Below are 22,916 nucleotides of genomic sequence, written 5' to 3'. Positions count from 1 at the left end.
GACTTTCATAAAGCACATATCGTGGTAAGATTTTGAAGAAGTTCAAAATGGATCAGTCCAAGAAGGGGTTCTTGCCTGTTTTGCAAGGTGTGAAGTTGAGTCAGACTCAATGCCTAATGACTACAGAGGATAGAGAAAATATGCGTGTCATCCCCTATGCCTCTGCCATAGGCTCTATCATGTATGCGATGCTGTGCACAAGACTGGATTTCAGCCTTGCCATAAGTATGGCCGGAAGGTTCCAAAGTAATCCAGGAGTGGATCACTGGACAACAGTGAAGAATATCCTTAAGTACCTGAAAAGGACTAAGGAAATGTTTCTCATTTATGGAGGTGATCAAGAGCTCGTCGTAAAGGGTTATGTCGATGCAAGCTTTGACACTGATCCGGATGACTCTAAGTCTCAAACCGGATACGTATATATATTCTAAATGGGGGAGCGGTAAGCTGGTGCAGTTCTAAGCAAAGCGTGGTACCTGATTCTACATGCGAAGCGGAGTACATAGTTGCCTCGAAGGCAGCAAAGGAAGGTGTCTGGATGAAGCAGTTCATGACAGATCTTGGAGTTGTGCCTAGTGCATTGGACCCGATGACTCTGTTCTGTGACAACACTGGTGCCATTGCTCTAGCGAAGGAACCAAGGTTTCACAAGAGGACCAGACACATAAAGCGACCCTTCAATTCCATACGTGATTACATCAAGGAGGAAGACATAAACATTTGCAAAGTGCATACAGACCTGAATATTGCAAATCCGTTGACTAAACCTCTTCCACGGGCAAAGCACGATCAACACCAGAACTCCATGGGTGTTAGATTCATTACCATGTAATGCTAGATTATTGACTCTAGTGCAAGTGGGAGACTGTTGGAAATATCCCCTAGAGGCAATAATAAAGTGGTTATTATTATATTTCCTTGTTCATGATAATCGTTTATTATCCATGCTAAAATTGTATTGACCGGAAACTCAAATACATGTGTGGATACATAGACAACAACATGTCCCTAGTAAGCCTCTACCGGACTAGCTCGTTGATCAAAGATGGCTATGGTTTCCTAGCCATGGACATGAGTTGTCATTTGATAACGGGGTCACATCATTAGGAGAATGATGTGATGGACAAGACCCAAACTATGAACGTAGCATATGATCGTATCAAGTTTATTGCTATAGTTTTTCTGCATGTCAAGTATATGTTCCTATGACCATGAGATCATGCAACTCACTGACACCGGAGGAGTGCTTTGTGTGTACCAAACGTCACAACGTAACTGGGTGACTATAAAGGTGCTCTACAGGTATCTCCGAGGGTGTCTATTGAGTTGGCATGGATCAAGACTGGGATTTATCACTCTGTATGACGGAGAGATATCTTAGGGCCCACTCGGTAATACAACATCACAATAAGCTTGCAAGCAATGTGGCCAATGAGTCAGTCACGGGATCTTGTATTACAGAACAAGTAAAGAGACTTGCCAGTAACGAGATTGAACTAGGTATGGAGATACCGACGATCGAATCGCGGGCAAGTAACATACCGATAGACAAAGGGAAGTACATACGGGATTAGCTGAATCCTTGACATCGAGGTTCGAACGATAAGATCTTCGTAGAATATGTGGGAACCAATATGGGCATCCAGGTCCCGCTATTGGTTATTGACCGTAGAGGTGTCTCGGTCATGTCTGCATAGTTGTCGAACCCGCAGGGTCTACACACTTAACGTTTGGTGACGATATAAGTATAGTTGAGTCATTATGGTTGTTACCGAAGGTAGTTCGGAGTCCCGGATGACATCCCGGATGTGAGGAGGAACTCCGGAATGGTCCGAAGGTGAAGATCGATATATTGGACGAAGGGTATTGGAGTCTGGAATTGTGCCAGGGGTACCGGGCGATGACCAGCATCACCGAAAGGGGTTTCGGGGCCCCGACAAGTGTTGGGGGGCCTCGTGGGCCTAGGAGAGGGGGCACATCAGCCCACTAAGGGGTTGTGCGCTCCCCACACCCCATCCCACGTTACCAGAGGAGGTGGGGGCGCCCTCCCTAGGGTTCCCACCCTTTTGCCTTGGGGGCCAAGGCTCCCGGGGGGTTGGAGGCGCCCAAAACCCATCTAGGGTTTCCCCCTGTGGCCGCCACCCCCTAGATGGGATCTAAGGTGCCCCCTCCTCCTCCCTTCCCCCTATATATAGAGAGGTAGAGAGAGGGCAGCCGCACCCCAAGAACACATCTCCACGCCACGACGCTGCCCTTCCTCTCCCTCATAGTCCATCTTCTTCTCCGTAGTGCTTAGCGAAGCTCTGCTGAGATTTCTCCACCACCACCGCCACCACACCATCGTGCTGCCGGAGGAATCGAGCTACTACTTCACCATCGCTCGCTGGATCGAGGAGGTGAAGGCGTCATCAAGCCGTACGTGTGTTGAACGTGGAGGTGCCGTCCGTTCGGCACTTGGATCGGGAGTTCGCGGGACGGGTCATGATTGGATTGCGAAGACGTTCGACTACATCAACTGCGTTTCTTAACGCTTCCGGTTAGCGATCTACAAGGGTATGTAGATGCAATCTGTCCTCTCATAGATGTTCTTCTCCTAGATTGATCTTGGTGAGCGTAGGAAATTTTTTGTTTGCCATGCAACGTTCCCCAATAGCGCGGGCCGAGGGCGCTGCGTGGAGGGGCCCAGCCCGCCGTTATGTCCCGTTGAGCGCCTGGCCTAGCAGGGCCTCGCCCGCCGCTGTTCACCATATGGCGCTGCATCGGGCCGCGGAAAGCTTCCTTCCATCTCGAGTCAACACACGGTTGGCGTTTCGGTTTCCCGCCCAGGCCGGGATGCCGCGATCTGGCTTCCGGAAGCCGGCACACAGTGGGTGTTGCTGGGACCCGGCGCCCGCATGCTTCACCAACACAACCATCGCCTTAGGGGGATAAGCTGCGAAGGCCCCCCTGCTCGGAGCTGGCGAGCCTTCATAGCTTCGGGGACTACTATTGTGGGGATGGCCCCCGGGCAGGCAACGGAACCCGGATCCCCTTTTAAAAATCCAGGGCTGACAAAGCCCCTCGTTCTGGCTCGTCCCTGGCCGGCTCCCCAGCGCGGGCCGGCCGGGTGCCGCGACCCGGTCGGTCGGCTGGCGTATGCCGGCCGTCCACGAGAAGTCAAGCCCCAGCGGCAAGCAGGCGCGGCTACAACGCGCCCTCCTTTACCCCATCCCCGACGGTGCGGCAACGGCGCATCCCCCGCCCCCGCCCAGGCAGGCGGTGTCCTGGAGGCGCTGCCTTGTAGCGGGCAGCGCTGACCGTCCCATGACGCCTGGCAAGGCGTGCCACAGTATCAAGCAGCTGTCCGTACCTACACCCGACGGCCCCGGTATGGCCCTTACTCGGCAGACCCAGTGAGTCCCGCATCCGGCGGACCCGATAGGCCCAGCGGCCCCCACTGCTGGCTCCCAGAGGATGACACCAGGGCCCCACGCCCATGTAATATTACCATTGTAACCCCGAGGGGGCAGCCTATAAGACCCCCCGGTGCCCCTCCATGCAAAGGGCTGAGCATTATTAGAACACACGTCCACCCACCTTCAGAGAGGTAGAGCATGAACTGGCCTGTCTTCCTTCCCCCTCGAACAGCTCCAGGAGCAAACCTGTAACCACTTCATATCGACCATATTCAACAGGATTAGGGGTGTTATCTATACGGAGAGCCCCGAACCTAGGTACGTCTCGTGTCACACACCTGCGCGTGCCAACCTCGCCTCTGGAACCCACCGGTGCCCTTGTGTCTATCCCCACTTTTAGCCATCCCATGGCATCTGTCGTGAGATCACCACGACAATCCCCAAGCTTGTGGTTTTGCATATCATAAGCATAATCACTCTCATCATTAATAGTATGAATAGCAACAAAAGTATAACAATTACTATCATCATAATTTCCAATTTGGCGCCAAAAATATTCTCAAGATTATAAGAAGTGTCACTATCTTCCCAATCATAATTATCACAACAAGTAATAGGCATGACAAAATCATCCTCAATAGTTCCTTCGGTCATTGTGCCATAAGACAAAGAAGCAATATCATCATCAGTGTATCATCTTCCACAGTTATTTTTGATTCATTCTCATGCGGCACAACAATAATAGGAGCAACATCGTTTGGGAGGGATACCTCTTTACCTCTACTCTTTCTTCTTTTCTTCTTCTTCACCACATCATGTGTGGGTTTAATCAATTTTTCCGAGCTTCTTATTGATAAGATTGGTTGAATAGGGTGCTCCTTCTCGTCACCTATTTCATCATGTGAGACAATAGGATGGAAAGTGGAAATCTTTACCCTTTCATCAGTATACCTTTATATTCTATTGGTTTTCTCGTCTTTCTATAGTTGGCAATATAAGCATTATCATTGCAATTTACCACACAAAATATATAGATTTCTTTCAAACTAGTTTCAACATGGTCTGTGAATATGAATGCTTCAAACCAACTATTTTTATGTGACAATTCTTCACACCCAAAAAAATAAACAAAGTTCATTATAAAGTTCAAGGGTGATCAAGTTATTGCTATATTTGGACACGATTCGATCATGAAAAAGTTTGCACTGGAAATTAAGATGACCAATCCTATTGCAAAGTTCACAAGTAATGGGATGAAGAGAGCATAATTTTGTAGAAAATTCATCTATCACTTTAAGCCACCAGTTGGTTTTATCATGTTTACACTTCTTACAAAATCTATCATCCCTATAAGGCATGTCTTCACAAACTTTATGCACTCCACAAAAATTGACATGCTTATAAGAAACATTGTTGTCCCGACTAGTGCAATCATCATTAGTATTTTGGATATTCATAGAATCCATGCTAACAACATTGCAATCATGCTCATCATTCAAAGATTTTATGCCAAACATTTTATTGAGTTCTTCTTCTAACAATTGAGCACAATTTTCTGATCCATCATTTTCAAGAAATACATTATAAAGATGAATAATACGAGGCAACCTCAATTCCATATTTTTTGTAGTTTTATTTTATAAACCAAACTAGTGATAAAACAAGAAACTAAAAGATTCAATTGCAAGATCTAAAGATATACCTTCAAGAACTCACCTCCCCTCCAATGGTGCTAGAAAAGAGCTTGATGTCTACTACACAACTTATTCTTATAGACTCGTGTTGGGCCTCCAAGCGCAGAGTTTTGTAGGACAGTAGAAATTTTCCCTCAAGTGGATGACTTAAGGTTTATCAATCCGTGGGAGGCGTAAGATGAAGATGGTCTCTCTCAAACAACCCTGCAACCAAATACAAGAAATCTCTTGTGTCCCCAAGACACCCAATACAATGGCAAATTGTATAGATGCACTAGTTCGGCGAAGAGATAGTGATACAAGAGTAGTATGGAGAGTAGATATAGGTTTTTGTATTCTGAAAATATAAAAACATCAAGGTAGCAAGTGAGAAAACGGAGCACAAACGGTATTGCAATGCTTGAAAACAAGGCCTAGGGTTCATACTTTCACTAGTGTAATCTCTCAACAGTGCTAACATAATTGAATCATATAACAATCCATCAACGTGCGACAAAGAATCACTCCAAAGTCCTTATCTAGCGGAGAACACAAGAAGAAATTGTTGTAGGGTATGAAACCACCTCAAAGTTATCTTTTCCGATCAATCTATTGAGCTATCCCTATAAGTGTCACGAACAGCCCTAGAGTTCGTACTAAAATAACACCATATGATACGCATCAACCAACTCTAATGTCACCTAGATACTCCAATGTCACCACAAGTATCCGTGAGTTGATTATTCGATATGCATCAAACAACTTCAGATTCATAATATTCAATCTGACACAAATAACTTCAAAGAGTGCCCCAAAGTTTCTACTAGAGAAACTTGGACGAAAACGTGCATCGGCATATATGCCTAGATTACCCAATGTCACCGCGGGAATCCTCAAGTTGATTGCCAAAACATATATCAAGTGAATCAATAGAACGCCCTGTTGTCACCATGAGTATACACATGCAAGGCATACATCAAGTGTTCTCAAATCCAAAATATTCAATCCGATAATAGTGAAATCTCAAAGGTAAATACTAAATTCATCACAACAAGATAGAGACACTACAAGGGAAAAGCTTATAGGCAGACGCTTACTAGTAGCGTAGGTTTATACCCCTTGCTACTGCTAATTACTAGTAGCGCAGGTTATAAACCCACGCTACTACTAAGTTGATAGTAGTAGCGTGGGTTTTTAGCCCTCGCTACTACTAAGTTGATAGTAGTAGCGTGGGTTTTTACCCCTCGCTACTACTAAGTGATTTCCACCGTGCCTTCCGGGACCAGCCATAGTAGTAGCGCGGGTTATAAACCCACGCTACTACTAAGTTGATAGTACTAGCGCGGGTTATAAACCCCAACCCGCGCTACTACTAAGTTGATAGTAGTAGCGCGGGTTATAAACCCCACGCTACTACTAAGTGGTCTCCACCGTGCACCCCGGGAGATGCCATAGTAGTAGCGTGGGTATAAACACAGCGCTACTATTATCAACCCACCGACACATGTATAAACATAGCGCACGGAGGCCCTGTTGGGGAACGTAGTAATTTCAAAAAAATTCCTACGCACACGCAAGATCATGGTGATGCATAGCAACGAGAGGGGAGAGTGTTGTCCACGTACCCTCGTACACCGACAGCGGAAGCGTTATTGCAACGCGGTTGATGTAGTCGTACGTCTTCACGATCCGACCGATCAAGTACCGAACGCACGGCACCTCCGAGTTCTACACACGTTCAGCTCGATGACGTCCCTCGAACTCCGATCCAGCCGAGTGTTGAGGGAGAGTTTCGTCAGCACGACGGCGTGGTGACGATGATGATGTTCCACCGACGCAGGGCTTCGCCTAAGCTCCGCAACGGTATTATCGAGGTGTAATATGGTGGAGGGGGGCACCGCACACGGCTAAGAGATCTCAAGGATCAATTGTTGTGTCTCTGGGGTGCCCCCTGCCCCCGTATATAAAGGAGCAAGGGGGAGGCAGCCGGCCAAGGGGAGAGGCGCGCCATAGGGGGGAGTCCTACTCCCACCGGGAGTAGGACTCCTCCTTTCCTTGTGGGAGTAGGAGAAGGGAAGGGGGAAGGAGAAAGAAGGAAGGGTGCGCCCCCCTTCCCTAGTCCAATTCGGACCAGACCATGGGGAGGGGTGCGGCCACCTTTTGAGGCCTTTCTCTCCTTTCCCGTATGGCCCATTAAGGCCCAATACGAATTCCCGTAACTCTCCGGTACTCCGAAAAATACCCGAATCACTCGGAACCTTTCCGAAGTCCGAATATAGTCGTCCAATATATCGATTTTACGTCTCGACCATTTCGAGACTCCTCGTCATATCCCCGATCTCATCCGGGACTCCGAACTCCTTCGGTACATCAAAACTCAATAAAACTGTCATCGTAACGTTAAGCGTGCGGACCCTACGGGTTCGAGAACTATGTAGACATGACCGAGACACGTCTCCGGTCAATAACCAATAGCGGGACCTGGATGCCCATATTGGCTCCCACATATTCTACGAAGATCTTTATCGGTCAGACCGCATAACAACATACGTTGTTCCCTTTGTCACCGGTATGTTACTTGCCCGAGATTTGATCGTCGGTATCTCGATACCTAGTTCAATCTCGTTACCGGCAAGTCTCTTTACTCGTTCCGTAACACATCATCCCGCAACTAACTCATTAGTCACAATGCTTGCAAGGCTTATAGTGATGTGCATTACCGAGTGGGCCCAGAGATACCTCTCCGACAATTGGAGTGACAAATCCTAATCTCGAAATACGCCAACCCAACAAGTACCTTTGGAGACACCTGTAGAGCACCTTTATAATCACCCATTTACGTTGTGACGTTTGGTAGCACACAAAGTGTTCCTCCGGTAAACGGGAGTTGCATAATCTCATAGTCATAGGAACATGTATAAGTCATGAAGAAAGCAATAGCAACATACTAAACGATCGAGTGCTAAGCTAACGGAATGGGTCAAGTCAATCACGTCATTCTCCTAATGAGGTGATCTCGTTAATCAAATGACAACTTATGTCTATGGCTAGGAAACATAACCATCTTTGATTAACGAGCTAGTCAAGTAGAGGCATACTAGTGACACTCTGTTTGTCTATGTATTCACACATGTATTATGTTTCCGGTTAATACAATTCTAGCATGAATAATAAACATTTATCATGATATAAGGAAATATATAATACTTTATTATTGCCTCTAGGGCATATTTCCTTCAGTCTCCCACTTGCACTAGAGTCAATAATCTAGTTCACATCGCCATGTGATTTAACATCAATAATTCACATCACCATGTGATTAACACCCATAGTTCACATCTCTATGTGACCAACACTCAAAGGGTTTACTAGAGTCAATAATCTAGTTCACATCGCTATGTGATTAACACCCAAAGAGTACTAAGGTGTGATCATGTTTTGATTGTGAGATAATTTTAGTCAACGGGTCTGTCACATTCAGATCCGTAAGTATTTTGCAAATTTCTATGTCTACAATGCTCTGCACGGAGCTACTCTAGCTAATTGCTCCCACTTTCAATATGTATCTAGACCGAGACTTAGAGTCATCTAGATTTAGTGTCAAAACTTGCATCGACGTAACCCTTTACGACGAACCTTTTGTCACTTCCATAATCGAGAAACATATCCTTATTCCACTAAGGATAATTTTGACCGCTGTCCAGTGATCTACTCCTAGATCACTATTGTACTCCCTTGCCAAAATCAGTGTAGGGTATACAATAGATCTGGTACACAGCATGGCATACTTTATAGAACCTATGGCCAAGGCATAGGGAATGACTTTCATTCTCTTTCTATCTTCTGCCGTGGTCGGGCTTTGAGTCTTACTCAATTTCACACCTTGTAACACAGGCAAGAACTCTTTCTTTGACTGTTCTATTTTGAACTACTTCAAAATCTTGTTAAGGTATGTACTCATTGAAAAAACTTATCAAGCGTCTTCATCTATCTCTATAGATCTTGATGCTCAATATGTAAGCAGCTTCACCGAGGTCTATCTTTGAAAAACTCCTTTCAAGCACTCCTTTATGCTTTGCAGAATAATTCTACATTATTTCCGATCAACAATATGTCATTCACATATACTTATCAGAAATGCTGTAGTGCTCCCACTCACTTTCTTGTAAATACAGGCTTCACCGCAAGTCTGTATAAAACTATATCCTTTGATCAACTTATCAAAGTGTATATTCCAACTCCGAGATGCTTGCACCAGTCCATAGATGGATCGCTGGAGCTTGCATATTTTGTTAGCACTTTTAGGATTGACAAAACCTCCTGGTTGCATCATATACAAATCTTCTTTAATAAATCCATTAAGGAATGTAGTTTTGTTTATCCATTTGCCATATTTCATAAAATGCGGCAATTGCTAACATGATTCAGACAGACTTTAAGCATAGATACGAGTGAGAAACTCTCTCATCGTAGTCAACACCTTGAACTTGTCGAAAAAACCTTTTTGCGACAATTCTAGCTTTGTAGATAGTAACACTACTATCAGCGTCCGTCTTCCTCTTGACGATCCATTTATTCTCAATTGCTTGCCGATCATCGGGCAAGTCAACCAAAGTCCACACTTTCTTCTCATACATGGATCTCATCTCAGATTTCATGGCCTCAAGCCATTTTGCGGAATCTGGGCTCACCATAACCTCCAGAATAGGATTACCGTACCACTCTGGTGCGGATCTTACTCTGGTTTACCTACGAGGTTTGGTAGTAACTTGATCTGAAGTTACATGATCATCATCATTAACTTCCTCACTAATTGGTGTAGGAGTCACAGGAACAGATTTCTGTGATGAACTACTTTCCAATAAGGGAGCAGGTACAGTTACCTCATCAAGTTCTACTTTCCTCCCACTCACTTCTTTCAAGAGAAAACTCCTTCTCTAGAAAGGATCCATTCTTAGCAACGAATGTCTTGCCTTCGGATCTGTGATAGAAGTTGTACCCAACTGTCTCCTTTGGGTATCCTATGAAGACACATTTCTCCGATTTGGGTTTGAGCTTATCAGGATGAAACTTTTTCACATAAGCATCGCAACCCCAAACTTTAAGAAACGACAACTTTGGTTTCTTGCCAAACCACAGTTCATAAGGCGTCGTCTCAACGGATTTTGATGGTGCCCTATTTAACGTGAATGCAGCTGTCTCTAATGCATAACCCCAAAACGATAGTGGTAGATCGGTAAGAGACATCATATATCGCACCATATCTAATAAAGTACGGTTACGATGTTCGGACACACCATTACACCGTGGTGTTCCAGGTGGCGTGAGTAGTGAAACTATTTCACATTGTTTTAACTGAAGGCCAAACTCGTAACTCAAATACTCTTCTCCACGATCAAATCGTAGAAACTTTATTTTCTTGTTACGATGATTTTCCGCTTCACTCTGAAATTATATGAACTTTTCAAATGTTTCAGACTTCTGTTTCATTAAGTAGATATACCCATATCTGCTCAAATCATCTGTGAAGGTCAGAAAATAATGATACCTGCTACGAGCCTCAATATTCATCGGACCACATACATCTGTATGTATGATTTCCAACAAATCTGTTGCTCTCTCCATAGTTCCGGAGAACGGCGTTTTAGTCATCTTGCCCATGAGGCACGGTTCGCAAGCATCAAGTGATTCATAATCAAGTGATTCCAAAATCCCATCAGTATGGAGTTTCTTCATGCGCTTTACACCAATATGACCTAAACGGCAGTGCCACAAATAAGTTGCACTATCATTATTAACTTTGCATCTTTTGGCTTCAATATTATGAATATGTGTATCACTACGATCGAGATCCAACAAACCATTTTCGTTGGTGTGTATGACCATAGAAGGTTTTTATTCATGTAAACAGAACAACAATTGTTCTCTAACTTAAATGAATAACCGTATTGCAATAAACATGATCAAATCATATTCATGCTCAACGCAAACACCAAATAACACTTATTTAGTTTCAACACTAATCCCGAAAGTATAGGGAGTGTGCGATGATGATCATATCAATCTTGGAACTACTTCCAACACACATCGTCACCTCGCCTTTTACTAGTCTCTGTTTATTCTGCAACTCCCGTTTCGAGTTACTACTCTTAGCAACTGAACCAGTATCAAATACCGAGGGGTTGCTATAAACACTAGTAAAGTACACATCAATAACATGTATATCCAATATACCTTTGTTCACTTTGCCATCCTTCTTATCCACCAAATAGTTGGGGTAGTTCCGCTTCCAGTGACCAGTCCCTTTGCAGTAGAAGCACTTAGTCTCAGGCTTAGGTACAGACTTGGGCTTCTTCACTTGAGTAGCAACTTGCTTGCCGTTCTTTTGAAGTTCCCCTTCTTCCCTTTGCCCTTTTCTTGAAACTAGTGGTCTCGTCAACCATCAACACTTGATGTTTTTCTTGATTTCTACCTTCGTCGATTTCAGCATCACGAAGAGCTCGGGAATTACTTTCGTCATCCCTTGCATACTATAGTTCATCACGAAGTTCTACTAACTTGGTGATGGTGACTAGAGAATTCTGTCAATCACTATTTTATCTGGAAGATTAACTCCCACTTGATTCAAGCGATTGTAGTACCCAGACAATCTGAGCACATGCTCACTAGTTGAGCGATTCTCCTCCATCTTTTAGCTATAGAACTTGTTGGAGACTTCATATCTCTCAACTCGGGTATTTGCTTGAAATATTAACTTCAACTCCTGGAACATCTCATATGGTCCATGACGTTCAAAACGTCTTTGAAGTCCCGATTCTAAGCCGTTAAGCATGGTGCACTAAACTATCAAGTAGTCATCATATTGAGCTAGCCAAACGTTCATAACGTCTGCATCTGCTCCTGCAATAGGTCTGTCACCTAGCGGTGCATCAAGGACATAATTTTTCTGTGCAGCAATGAGGATAATCCTCAGATCACGGATCCAATCCGCATCTTTGCTACTAACATCTTTCAACATAATTTTTCTCTAGGAACATATCAAAAATAAACACAGGGAAGCAACAACGCGAGCTATTGATCTACAACATAATTTGCAAAATACTATCAGGACTAAGTTCATGATAAATTTAAGTTCAATTAATCATATTACTTAAGAACTCCCACTTAGATAGACATCCCTCTAATCCTCTAAGTGATCACGTGATCCATATCAACTAAACCATGTCCGATCATCACGTGAGATGGAGTAGTTTCAATGGTGAACATCACTATGTTGATCATATCTACTATATGATTCACGCTCGACCTTTCGGTCTCCGTGTTCCGAGGCCATATCTGTTATATGCTAGGCTCGTCAAGTTTAACCTGAGTATTCCGCGTGTGCAACTGTTTTGCACCCGTTGTATTTGAACGTAGAGCCTATCACACCCGATCATCACGTGGTGTCTCAGCACGAAGAACTTTCGCAACGGTGCATACTCAGGGAGAACACTTATACTTTGATAATTTAGTGAAGGATCATCTTATAATGCTACCGTCAAACAAAGCAAGATAAGATGCATAAAGGATTAACATCACATGCAATCAATATAAGTGATATGATATGGCCATCATCATCTTGTGCTTGTGATCTCCATCTCCGAAGCACCGTGCTTGTGATCTCCATCTCCGAAGCACCGTCATGATCACCATCGTCACCGGCGCGACACCTTGATCTCCATCGTAGCATCGTTGTCGTCTCGCCAACTTATTGCTTTTACGACTATCGCTACCGCTTAGTGATAAAGTAAAACTATTACATGGCGATTGCATCTCATACAATAAAGCGACAACCATATGGCTCCTGCCAGTTGCCGATAACTCGGTTACAAAACATGATCATCTCATACAACACATTATATCACATCATGTCTTGACCATATCACATCACAACATGCCCTGCAAAAACAAGTTAGACGTCCTCTACTTTGTTGTTGCATATTTTACGTGGCTGCTACGGGCTTAGCAAGAACCGTTCTTACCTACGCATCAAAACCACAACGATAGTTTGTCAAGTTGGTGCTGTTTTAACCTTCGCAAGGACCGGGCGTAGCCACACTCGGTTCAACTAAAGTGAGAGAGACAGACACCCGCCGGTCACCTTTAAGCAACGAGTGCTCGCAACGGTGAAACCAGTCTCGCGTAAGCGTACGCGTAATGTCGGTCCGGGCCGCTTCATCTCACAATACCGCTGAACCAAAGTATGACATGCTGGTAAGCAGTATGACTTATATCGCCCACAACTCACTTGTGTTCTACTCGTGCATAGCATCAACGCATAAAACCAGGCTCGGATGCCACTGTTGGGGAACGTAGTAATTTCAAAAAATTTCCTACGCACACGCAAGATCATGGTGATGCATAGCAACGAGAGGGGAGAGTGTTGTCCACGTACCCTCGTAGACCGACAGCGGAAGCGTTATCACAACGCGGTTGATGTAGTCGTACGTCTTCACGATCCGACCGATCAAGTACCGAACGTACGGCACCTCCGAGTTCTACACACGTTCAGCTCGATGACGTCCCTCGAACTCCGATCCAGCCGAGTGTTGAGGGAGAGTTTCGTCAGCACGACGGCGTGGTGACGATGATGATGTTCCACCGACGCAGGGCTTCGCCTAAGCTCCGCAACGGTATTATCGAGGTGTAATATGGTGGAGGGGGGCACCGCACACGGCTAAGAGATCTCAAGGATCAATTGTTGTGTCTCTGGGGTGCCCCCCTGCCCCCGTATATAAAGGAGCAAGGGGGAGGCAGCCGGCCAAGGGGAGAGGCGCGCCATAGGGGGGAGTCCTACTCCCACCGGGAGTAGGACTCCTCCTTTCCTTGTGGGAGTAGGAGAAGGGAAGGGGGAAGGAGAAAGAAGGAAGGGTGCGCCCCCCTTCCCTAGTCCAATTCGGACCAGACCATGGGGAGGGGTGCGGCCACCTTTTGAGGCCTTTCTCTCCTTTCCCGTATGGCCCATTAAGGCCCAATACGAATTCCCGTAACTCTCCGGTACTCCGAAAAATACCCGAATCACTCGGAACCTTTCCGAAGTCCGAATATAGTCGTCCAATATATCGATTTTTACGTCTCGACCATTTCGAGACTCCTCGTCATATCCCCGATCTCATCCGGGACTCCGAACTCCTTCGGTACATCAAAACTCAATAAAACTGTCATCGTAACGTTAAGCGTGCGGACCCTACGGGTTCGAGAACTATGTAGACATGACCGAGACACGTCTCCGGTCAATAACCAATAGCGGGACCTGGATGCCCATATTGGCTCCCACATATTCTACGAAGATCTTTATCGGTCAGACCGCATAACAACATACGTTGTTCCCTTTGTCACCGGTATGTTACTTGCCCGAGATTTGATCGTCGGTATCTCGATACCTAGTTCAATCTCGTTACCGGCAAGTCTCTTTACTCGTTCCGTAACACATCATCCCGCAACTAACTCATTAGTCACAATGCTTGCAAGGCTTATAGTGATGTGCATTACCGAGTGGGCCCAGAGATACCTCTCCGACAATTGGAGTGACAAATCCTAATCTCGAAATACGCCAACCCAACAAGTACCTTTGGAGACACCTGTAGAGCACCTTTATAATCACCCATTTACGTTGTGACGTTTGGTAGCACACAAAGTGTTCCTCCGGTAAACGGGAGTTGCATAATCTCATAGTCATAGGAACATGTATAAGTCATGAAGAAAGCAATAGCAACATACTAAACGATCGAGTGCTAAGCTAACGGAATGGGTCAAGTCAATCACGTCATTCTCCTAATGAGGTGATCTCGTTAATCAAATGACAACTTATGTCTATGGCTAGGAAACATAACCATCTTTGATTAACGAGCTAGTCAAGTAGAGGCATACTAGTGACACTCTGTTTGTCTATGTATTCACACATGTATTATGTTTCCGGTTAATACAATTCTAGCATGAATAATAAACATTTATCATGATATAAGGAAATATATAATACTTTATTATTGCCTCTAGGGCATATTTCCTTCAGGCCCAATCCCAGACCCACACTCTCTCGATTTCACTTCTTCCTCCCACCTGCGATGCCCTTCCTCGCCCACCACAACTGCCAGCCTCGCTCCTCGACATCTCCCTCAAATCAGGCGACCTCCTCTTCCACCGTAGCCCCTCCTTCCTCCTCCTCCTCCGCTGCTAGAAGGAGAGGAAGATCCAGCAGAGCGCCGCCCATGATGATGGCCAGATCTCTGATGGACGCAACCCATGGCGTCATCTAGGGTTTCGGCTCCAACTCCGGTGGCCACTGGTGAGTTGCTGCACCTACTCCTCTCTATCTCTCTCTTCCTCTTCTAATCCTTATCTCTTTTTTTGTAGCTGCAGCAAAGGAGAGTTCTGGAGAAGAGTTGGATGGGGATGCACCATCTCCATGGACGACTTCATCCCTTCCAGGATTAGCATCGGCCATGGATGAAGAGGACGATGATGCCTAGCAGCAGCAGCCATGGCTGGAATTTATTTTTTTATTTCCTAATTAGTTAGCAGTAGCGAGGGTCCAGAACCACGCTACTACTAGTTAGTAGTAGCGCGGGTGGTATCCACGCTAGTACTAACGGACGTAGTAGTAGCGCGGGTGGCACCCGCGCTACTACTACCAGTTAGCTGTAGCGTCGTATCAGTAGCGCGGGCACCCGCGCTACTGATATACCTAAAACCCGCGCTACTGCTAGGCTTTTCCCTAGTAGTGAGAGGGGAAAGCACCATATGATCCAACTATATTAACAAAGCTCGTGGTACATCAAGATCATGCCAAATCAAGAACAAGAGAGAGAGAGAGAGAGAGAGAGAGAGAAAGAGAGAGGGAGAGATCAAACACATAGCTACTGGTACATACCCTCAGCCCCGAGGGTAAACTACTCCCTCCTCGTCATGGAGACCGCAGGGATGATGAAGATGGCCTTCGGTGATGATTTCCCCCACCGACGGGGTGCCCGAACTGGGCTCCAGATGGGATCTATTTGGTACAGAGGCTTGCGGCGGCGGAGTCAAAGTTCTAGGGTTATTTCTGGGTTTTTTGTATTTATATAATTTTTTGGCGTTGGAATCACGCAAAGAGGGGCCACAAGGCACCAGGGCGTGGCCACCCCCTTGGGCGCGCCATGGTGGCTTGTGGGGCCCTTGTGGGTCTTCTGGTACTCTCCCGAAGCTTCCTGGGTCCCTTTCCTTCCAGAAAAAATTGTCAAAACGTTTCGCTGCATTTGGACTTCATTTGATATAGATTTTCTGGAAAAACCTAAAACAAGCAGAAAGCAGCAACTGGCAGTGGGCACTAGTTCAATATGTTAGTCCATGAAAATCATATAAAAGACATATAAAAGTGCACCAAAATCATACAAAATTATAATAACATGGCATGCATACTTCATAAATTATAGATACGTTGGCGATGTATCAGAGGCCACGAGAGCAACTTGGTGTGGTGAAATCACCAACCACTCTATGTACAACGACGTCTTCTCTAGCTTCAAGGGTGTTGAATTCTCTAGCGGGGACAACTTTGGCTTCAACAATGTCTAGTGCCGCCTCAGGGACTTGAACTTGTACAACTTGAGCTTAAGCTTGGATGTGAACATTTTTTGTTCTTCAGCTGAACTTGGACAGCTTCAACTTGAGCTTCGGCCTGGACACTTGGCGCTGAAGTGGCGACTTGGGAAGCTTCGACACTGGCTTCTCGACACCTGGGGTTGCAATAGAGGAATGGACAACTTTGTCTTCTGCTTGATCTTCATCAACACTTGGTTTACCAGGAATTTGGACATCTTGCGCTCGATCTTCAACCGCTTCCGCAATGGGCGAGCGATAACAACTTCAGAATCTTCAACTTTAGTGATAACGACCACATCGACAAGTTCTTCTACAACTGCAGCGATGGTGGGCGCTACAACAAGCCATTCTACAACTTCAGCTGGTGAGGTGGCCGCGAGCACATCAGATGCGCCTTCACACCCTGTTGGACCTTCAACAAAGGCTAGCGAAGAGCCTATCACACTAGCTTGCGCGACCGCAACTAGAGACATCGACGTGGGTAGTTCTTTAAGACCAACACCCCCCCTCGGCTGTGATGATGTGGATTTGAACCGAGGAGAAGACCTAGTCTTGGTAGGACGAACCTTTTTCACAATATTCTTATGTTTTGTCTGGCTGCAAAAAATAAAAAAGGGGAGAAGGAAAATCAGTTATCAGATCCTAGTAATGAAAATTAACAGCCTAATTTGACTAAGTTATCTATGTTGAAGAAACAAGTTCTCAGATGCTGGTAATGTAAATTACCAGACAATTTTGACTAAGTTATATATGTTGAAGAAAACAAGATATCAGATATTAGTGATGTAAATTATCAGCCTATTTTAACTAAGTTACCTATGTTGAATAAATAAGTTATCATGCTAGTAAGGTAAAATATCAGCCTATTTTTGACTAAGTTATCTATGTTGAAGAGAACAGGTGACACTAAAAAGGACAGAGAACGTGAGAATCACCTCGATGTCATATCACAATTCCTCATCTGCTGCGGTGCTTACATGAGACCTATTGCAAGCAAAATCAATACATCTTTTATATGAAAAAGAGAGGGAAAAAATGGAAACTCGGAAATGAAAATACCTTGTTCTTGAGACACCAGTGCATAAAAGAAGTCAAAAAAGTGGTTGGAGCAAAAAAAAAGTAGAAACAAGAGGGGAACAAATAGAGGCGCAAGTTATCATAAGTTATACTACCGGAAATACCGTACAACAATAACTAAACCTACCACGCAGTGACCACTACAGTTATCATATAAAAAATGACAAAAGATAAAACTGAAACAAAGAAGTGAAAAGACAGTGATAGATCACCTACGCGGATCCTGCTTCTTCCGAGTGGGGGTGGAATGCTTTTTTACCAGTGCCCTTGTCAGCAACATGGATCCGAAGCTCTTGAACAATGAATTTCTTGGTACAAAATGTCAAAACTACCTTCCATTAGTCTAAATCTGCATGTCATCCGAAATCCGTGCACTCACACAATAAATCCGTCATGCACGGACGGATTAAGCAATAAAACGACCATGTCATCCGAAATCATCTTGAGGGGTTAGAAACTCTAAGCCCCCAAACATCACCACCACCCACCGCCGACCAAATCTGGATGAACCGACCTCAGTTCATACTTCCTCTGCCACCAGCCATCCCGCGAAAGCTAACAACACCACGCTGTGCTCCAATGTCCAGAAACCGGCGCAAACGCGAAGACAACCATAACCAGCGGAGGAAAGGACGGGGGGGGGGTGGATTGCGCTAACAGAAATCAAGGGGTGTGAATGATTGCTAACCGCCAGCCGGAGAAACAGACCACAGTCCCGCCGATTCAGCCGCGGATGAATGTGAGATGGAGAGTAATATGACAAATATAACCCACCTGACGGAGACACGCGAAGGGGGCACGGCTAGAAGCACGCGAGGCACCGTGCGGCTCACTCTCATTGCAACAACTCGATGAGCTGACTGTTCGATCCAGAATGGACGGGATCCGGGTCGTTCGGTTTTGTTACAAAATCCTTGTGGTTTACCAATTACAAAATTCGTTGATTAAGGGTCAACCACATAGATGATTCTGCCGGAAAACAGTTTCACTTTCACAGCTGAGGTCGTGACGGTTGCATCACACTGCTCCCACACCCAGTAGCTAGTCGCTGGCCTGGTGCATGCGCCCATGCAAAAAGTAAGCTCTTCTTGACTTTGAGCAGCGCTCGCTCGCTCGCCATTTGGCAGACGAGCCGACCACGGTACCAAGCTACTCCTCCCGCTAGCGAATAGGATGAACCCGAATGATTAGTAGGTAAAAGACGGTGGACTTTAAATCCGGCGGCGGTCCTGACCGGCGCGACGACACCGTCGTAAATTCGGAGGCGGCTGTGTGTCGGCAGACAGTAACCGCCGGACGGACGGGCACAGTGCGGTGAAAGCCTTTACAGCACGCACGGCGCACGTCCCGACGCGACGGCAGTCGGTCGACCAGGGCACACCCACAGTGCACGCACCGGCCAGGGGCCCGGGGCCTTCTCCTCGTCGTCAACATCCGCGCTTCATTTAACCCGGATCCACTTGGGAGACACACGACGGCGACCCGATGAGCAAGCGATCGCGGTCGATCTTTACGTATGTGGCGCACGGCAGCCACCTCCTGATAAATCCGGCGTCCCTTTCGCGCTCGCCGCCGTGTGGAGTCCGTGCGCTCACGTCTGCTGGCTGCTCTGTGGAGTCAATTCGCCGTGACCCCCCGCCGGGGAAAGTCTTGGACATACTGCCAGGGAGTTCAGTCTGTTGCAGTACTACTGCTAGCAATGACACCTGCAAATCTGTAGCGCGGGAACAGTATCAGCCGCCGGATCGTACTACTACCAGCATGCATCGCTCTCTGTGTGTCCATTGCACGGTACGGGGCCAATCATTACTCTGGTACGTCCGGTTTGGGCTTACGACCAGAGCAGCCTGGACGTTGCTGATTCTAGCAGCAGTGGTTTTCTGAACCAAACCGAGCCAGACACACTGATAACATGTGTGAAAAACTCGACATATGCGGTGAAAAAAAGGGACCGGTACTATGTACGGAGTACTAAAAGACATAAAGTGGAATCATTATCGAATTTCACCCCACTAGCAAATGTCCCGGGCTCTTATCCTGCTCTGTTGTCGGCTGATATGTGTCGTGAATCCCCGCGGTCGACCTCCAACGGGGGGGGGGGCCGGCCGGTGAAGCCAAGCCTGCGGGTCACACGTAAACCACGCAGCGGAATCCAGAACAAGTCCGGAGTCCGGAGCCCTGTCCCGGGCTCATCATCGAACCAACAAAAGCAGGATCTGACATAGACGGGGAAGGGGATGCGTCGACGCAGAGCGCAGAAAAGCAGCAAATCTACGAAGCGGGCCTAAGTTTCAGCCAGTAATTGCCACGGAAAGCCGAAAAAGCGGCCCAAAGGCACCAAAAAGGTCGCCAGGTTTTCACTCTGGTCTGCTACTCAGCTCTGTCGACAAGTTTCTCAAAAAAAAAAAGCTCTGTCGACAAAGTCAGCTCATGTTCTCTCGACCAGAGAGCTGTAACCGCACATCTATCTGAACTTGACCAAGTTGAAACAGAGAGCACTCTACGTACGTACGGCAAAATGTGATGCACCGCGTCCTTGGAACTCAGAAGGTTCGGGAGGGAACACTGGCACGGCAGAGTGCTCTGGAAGGAGCAGGCCGGTCGACGAAGATGGAGCGCCCGGGCGGCGCCTTGGTCCAGTCGCCGAGCAGGCCGTGGTTGTAGCCGTCGGCGAGCCGCTTGATGCACCAGAGGTCCTCGGCGCCGAGCCGCGGCCAGTGCGGCACCCCCGCGCGCACGGGCTCGAGGGCGGCCACCTCGGTGGCCACCACGCCGCAGCCGCCTCGTCGGGCCATGTTGTGCGCGTGCCGGCACAGCGCGCGCACCAGCCGCGGCGCCCCCGGTCCGGCGCCGCCCAGGCCGTAGAGGAAGTAGAGCCCGAACGGCGCGAAGAGGTTCGGGATGGAGGGTATCCGGAGCCACGGCGCCGCCCGGTCCACCAGCCGCGTTGCGCCGGCCGCGGCGCGCATCAGGCGGGGTGCGCCACGCACCTCGAGGCGGAAGGCGTCCATGCAGTTCCACACGCTCAGCACCGCCCACGATGCCGGCGGCGCGGCGAGGAACGCCTCGACGTCCCCGTCCCAACTCGTGCCCGCCGGCAGTGCCAGGAACGTGCCGAGTGACAGGGCGTTGGACAGCACGGCGTCGATGTCTGCGGGGAAGAACTCGACGGCGGCAAAGTGCCAGCGGTAGAGGCGCTCGGCGTCGCGAGGCTCGAGGCGCACGATGGAGGCGCGGCGCGAGGGCTTGAGGGCGTGGCGGAACACCGGGTGCACGAGCAAGGACGGCGTGCGGAACTTGGAGTAGCCGCAGCGGGAGGTGAAGAGGCGCACGGACGCCTCGTTGTCCTGCTCCGTCGCCATGTACGAGTACTCCGCGCCCTTCTGCCGGAACCATTGCTCCATCCTCTCCACGAGCTTCCTCCCCACCCCTTTCCTCCTGCGCACATAGCATTCCAAAGTTACAGAAGGCTGGTATACGTACGAATATTGGAATCCAGTGAAAATAGCTGCATGTCGATGATGATGATGATGATGATGATGGTATATTATGCACGTACCGATGGTTGGGTGAGACGCGGAGGCCGAGGATGTAGGCGACCTTGGTGTAGATGGGGTCCTTGGAGTGGGAGCCGCCGCAGACGACGGACTTGACGCAGCCGCGGACGAGGCCGATTATCTCGGCGCCGCCGCCGCCGCCGCCGGCGCTGCCGGTTGCTGTCTCCGCGACCTTTCCATATCAGGGCGGTTCAAACATGCGTTTCGAGTTAATTAGTTTTCGAGAGAGGCGGGAGTGGGCCAACGCCGAAGCGACAGGAAATTAAACGAGCGGAGGAAAAAGGCAAAACGGATATACAGTACGAACGGAGAACGCAGCCATTGTTCTGTAGGCACGTACGAATACTTCCTCAAAAAGAAAAATAATACGTACCAGCATGAGGAAGTCCGGCGAGTTGCGAATGCGGCAGAGCGGGTCGCCGAGGAGGTCCGTGAAGAGGCACATCTGGCCGCCGCCGCCGCCGCCGCTGGACCCCACCTCGCACTCCCGCTCCACCTCCTCCACGCCGCCGCGGTCGCGGACGTCGTCGTACTCCCGCACCGCCGCGTCATGCTCCTCCTCCGCCACTGCAGCTGCCGCCTCAACCATGGCCGACCGATCGAGCTCACTCTCCTCACTGTAAGCAGTGCAAGGATGGGTGGCAGGCAGGCAGACAGACGGCCAGGTTCGAGAGAAAGTGAGAGGTAGCAGAGGAGCTGAGGGCTTGGCTTGGCGAGACTGGATATATAGCTAGGCGGCGGGGCAAGCGAGGAGGGGAGGGCGCGGGTGTGAACCACGTGAGAGCGGGGGAAGGCGGAGGCGCTCTTTTGCGTGCCTGCCTGCCGCCGTCTCAGTTACCACGACGCATACACTGAAATGGTTATTAGGAATCGGTACGGCCGATTCGGAGAGGAGTGGCCACTAGTCGCATCTTAAAAGCTTGGGAAGCGAAGGGTTTAATTGGGGAATAAAGGCTGTGGAGCTCGGAGCGAGGCCCTCCGGGGCCGTAGGCCTTTTAATTGGCGACGAGGAGGAAGGGCAGCTACGACTAGATGGATCAGAGTAGCGATCTGGCCACAGGAAGCGCAAAAAGGACGAGCGGGAGTGTGGCTGGGTGGCCACACTGCTTCAGTGCTCCGATGCTGCCTACTGGTTGTTTGTTTTTATTGGAAAAGGACGCAAAAGCATCAATTAGTAATTAAGAAGAAGAGAATTACCCACTTAATTAACAGAAAACCAGACAAAAAACGATACATATAGAACACACGTGGACTACTCTCTAAAACAATTATCTTTTGTATTTTAATTAGTACTTGCTAAGAAACAAACTCCATGACCTCACGGTTAACCCGACAAACATACATAATATGTAACAACCACGAACCCTCGCACTTCAATGTCTCAAAGAAACCCTCAACAAAATTAAGGTTGAATACATAGGACGCCACCAAATCCATGGAGATGAGCCAGACACACATGGAGGACGATGGGACTGAGTACCCTCCATTAAGCAGCCACTGACGCCTTATCAATGGCGTCACTCTTCGTGCTATGGTCCTGAGAGCCATCTTCCTTTTCTTTATTGTGCCCGTAGAAACCTCTTCCGCTAGGAAGC

General features: G+C 47.7%; 1 protein-coding gene across 1 annotated transcript; it reads right to left on the bottom strand.

Annotated features, from left to right (window-relative positions):
* Positions 1–20,053: 20,053 nt before the first annotated feature.
* Positions 20,054–22,265, bottom strand: LOC123125593 (probable N-acetyltransferase HLS1). The gene is made up of 3 exons (XM_044546068.1): positions 21,695–22,265; positions 21,324–21,493; positions 20,054–21,202 (listed from the first exon to the last, which is right to left on the bottom strand). The coding sequence occupies exons 1-3, from the start codon at positions 21,908–21,910 to the stop codon at positions 20,308–20,310; spliced, it is 1,281 nt and encodes a 426-aa protein (XP_044402003.1). The 5' UTR covers positions 21,911–22,265; the 3' UTR covers positions 20,054–20,307.
* Positions 22,266–22,916: the final 651 nt, after the last annotated feature.

This window comes from Triticum aestivum, chromosome 5D (assembly GCF_018294505.1).
Source record: "Triticum aestivum cultivar Chinese Spring chromosome 5D, IWGSC CS RefSeq v2.1, whole genome shotgun sequence".
Lineage (NCBI taxonomy): Eukaryota > Viridiplantae > Streptophyta > Magnoliopsida > Poales > Poaceae > Triticum > Triticum aestivum.
This window is presented reverse-complemented; position numbering and strand designations above follow the sequence as displayed.

Bases quoted from the DNA above. Each gene is read 5' to 3' on its own strand.
- LOC123125593 (XM_044546068.1), bottom strand. From the start codon at position 21,910: ATGGTTGAGGCGGCAGCTGCAGTGGCGGAGGAGGAGCATGACGCGGCG. The intron at 21,494-21,694 runs GTACGTATTATT...TGATATGGAAAG, and splicing joins CGCCGGACTTCCTCATGCTG to GTCGCGGAGACAGCAACCGG. The intron at 21,203-21,323 runs GTACGTGCATAA...CTATGTGCGCAG, and splicing joins CGCGTCTCACCCAACCATCG to GAGGAAAGGGGTGGGGAGGA.